The 2,725-nt window shown below is 36.5% G+C and overlaps 1 protein-coding gene across 2 annotated transcripts in view; it reads right to left on the bottom strand.

Moving 5' to 3' along the window:
* The window catches only part of LOC107661528 (F-box/LRR-repeat protein 17-like), a 113,219-nt gene that overhangs the window by 107,050 nt on the left and 3,444 nt on the right, over positions 1 to 2,725 (bottom strand). For both annotated transcript variants that reach the window (XM_016451156.1, XM_016451157.1), the window contains exon 3: positions 518 to 640. In XM_016451156.1, the coding sequence (XP_016306642.1) occupies positions 518 to 640 (123 nt within the window). The remainder of the gene's footprint in view (positions 1 to 517; positions 641 to 2,725) is intronic.

Genomic DNA, 2,725 nt, shown 5'->3' with positions numbered 1-2,725 from the left:
GGGTGTGGGTGTGGGGGGGGGGGGTAATCGAATTGTGATTTTTCTGATAAAAAATGTATTTATTTATTTTTATTTTTTAATCCAGGTTTGCTATACTTGTTTGTAGGGCTGCACAATTTGGCCAAAATTATAATTATTTCTTATAATAATATCTAAATAAACAAAAAAAATACTATTGTAATACATTTCAGTGTAAAATACAAACTAATTGAGTATCCAAGAAATATAATACTAATACAAATAATAATTTTATTTTACAACTGTAAAATCACCATTCTAATATTTCTTTTTCCAATATTAAACCACTGAACTATTATTTTGACTGAAAACTGCAGGAAGCCCATGAAACGTTGTTTGTTTTTTGGATAAGTGCTTCTTTCATTAGCAGTTTGGGAACATGGTTGGTGCACGATTTTGCTTTTCTTTTGATCATCTTGATCTTGCAGCCCTAACAGTCATGCACAAAATAATTCTATAACTAAAGTAGTTTTAGAGATGATTTGGAATGAGCACAAACCTGCTGGAGGCCGCTGAGATCGATCTGTTTCCAGAACTGGAAGTCTAAGCAGAGATCGCGCCAGTATTTACAGACCAGAGACGCGCCCAGACATCTCTCCTTCACCGACAGGTGAGAAAACACCTGGGAGCACATTACACACGAGTTAATCGACTGTTCATCACTTCAAACACAGTGTCATTTTAACTGAACAATATTTAATCTCAGTATTTAAGCTGCAGGTTTGATATGACGCTCAAAGCAGATCATGCTGCTTTTGTGCAATAAACAGTTTTGGTCTTGTGTTGGTCACCAATTGATATCCAGTGATGTTCAAACCAAAGACACATAACTAATTAACACCACCATGCTTCCCCAGCTGAAGAATTGCAAACATTGTTTGTATTGTAAGTTTTATGAAACTTAATATGCAAACCGTGCATTACCTTATTAAACAGGCACTCATTTGCATACATTTCCAGAATATAAATCAGAAACTGGGTGTTTGTGAGAGAAAAAGCTCTTTAAAGATATGGATTGAGATTGGAATCCACATACGCAAATAGATAATAGAAGTGCAATAAAATAAACACTTAAATGTGTGTTTTGGAGGTTTTTGTTCCACTAGTCCAAATCAACATGTTATGAAAAGCCAAGCAGCCCAAAAACTCAAAATTGACCAATTAATGAAAAAATAAATGTTTTGCCAGTAATGTAAAAACATCATAAGCAATCCAAACCACTCCAGTCCATCAGATAACGTCTTGAGATGCCGGAAGCTGTGTGTTTGTAAGAAACAAATCCATCAGGATGTTTTTAAATAAAACACCATAGAGTCCATAATAACGCTTCCTCCAGTGAAAAAGTGAATCATGCGTTATGGATTATGGACTCTATGGTGTTTTAGTTAGAAACGTCTTAATGCTGGATTAGTTTCAGCTTTTGTCTTCTCCAGATGTTAACTGATGGACTGGAGTGCTGTGGATTACTTGTGGATTATTGTGATGTTTTTATCAGCTGTTTGGACTCTCATTCTGACGGCACCCATTCACTTGCAGTGAGACACTGATGCAATGCTGCATTTCTACAAATCAGGACCCATATTCACAAAACATTTTATCTTGCCACTAAGAGTTCTCCTAAATAGCAGTAAAAAAGAGTTTTCTCTTTAAACCTATTCACAAAGCTGCAAACTTGTACTAAGGAATAGAGAGAAGTCTTAAGCTCAGAGTAAGGGGGCGGGGCTGAGCTCATTGCTATGCATGATGTCATCAAGCTTACTAACTATGCACACAGTGATTGGCTGATAGTCTCTGTCAGAGATTCATTCATAGGAATATTGTAGAGTGCAATGAAAACAAAAATAACGACTTTATTCAACAATTCTTCTCCCCCGAGTTACGTCTTCTGCCATTTTGGAGAGTACCCCAGAACGTAATCGGCGTTGTTTACGCTTAGGTTAAAGCGTGCGTATGCATTGTGATATTTTCTTTGCGTACAAAAAGTATTCTCATAGCTTCGCAAAATTGAAGTTGAGCCACTTTATGTCACGTGGACTGTTTTAACGATGTCCTTACTACGTTTCTGGACTTGGGAACATTTCAGTTGCATACTTGTACTAAGGAATAGAGAGAAGTCTTAAGCTCAGAGTAAGGGGGCGGGGCTGAGCTCATTGCTATGCATGATGTCATCAAGCTTACTAACTATGCACACAGTGATTGGCTGATAGTCTCTGTCAGAGATTCATTCATAGGAATATTGTAGAGTGCAATATTATGTCGCCATATTCAAATAAAGTTTTAAAAATAAAAATGTTGCCACATTCAAATATTTTAAAATGCAGATAAGTGCCACTAATTAAGTACATGTTCAGCTAATTGTCAGCCTGTGTTCTTCACATAATTAGTGGATATGCATCTAAACAGCCTTTTAATTAACAGAGCAGGAAGGTCTTACGGGTTTGGAACGACATGAGGGTGAGTAATTAATGACAGAATTTTCATTTTGGGGTGAAATAACCCTTTTGTGAATACGGGCACTGATGAAGAAACAAACTCATCCTAATCTTGGATGGCCGGAGGGTGAGCACATATGTGACCCTGGAGCACAAAACCAGGTATATTTGTAGCAATAGCCAACAATACATTGTATGGGTCAAAATTATAGATTTCTTTTATGCCAAAAATCATTAGTATATTAAGTAAAGATCATGTTCCATGAAGACATTTT

The sequence above is a fragment of the Sinocyclocheilus anshuiensis genome, unplaced genomic scaffold, assembly GCF_001515605.1.
Source record: "Sinocyclocheilus anshuiensis isolate Anshui unplaced genomic scaffold, SAMN03320099.WGS_v1.1 scaffold479, whole genome shotgun sequence".
NCBI lineage: Eukaryota > Metazoa > Chordata > Actinopteri > Cypriniformes > Cyprinidae > Sinocyclocheilus > Sinocyclocheilus anshuiensis.
The sequence above is the reverse complement of the archived record's forward strand: the minus strand, read 5'-3'. Positions and strand labels throughout refer to the sequence as shown.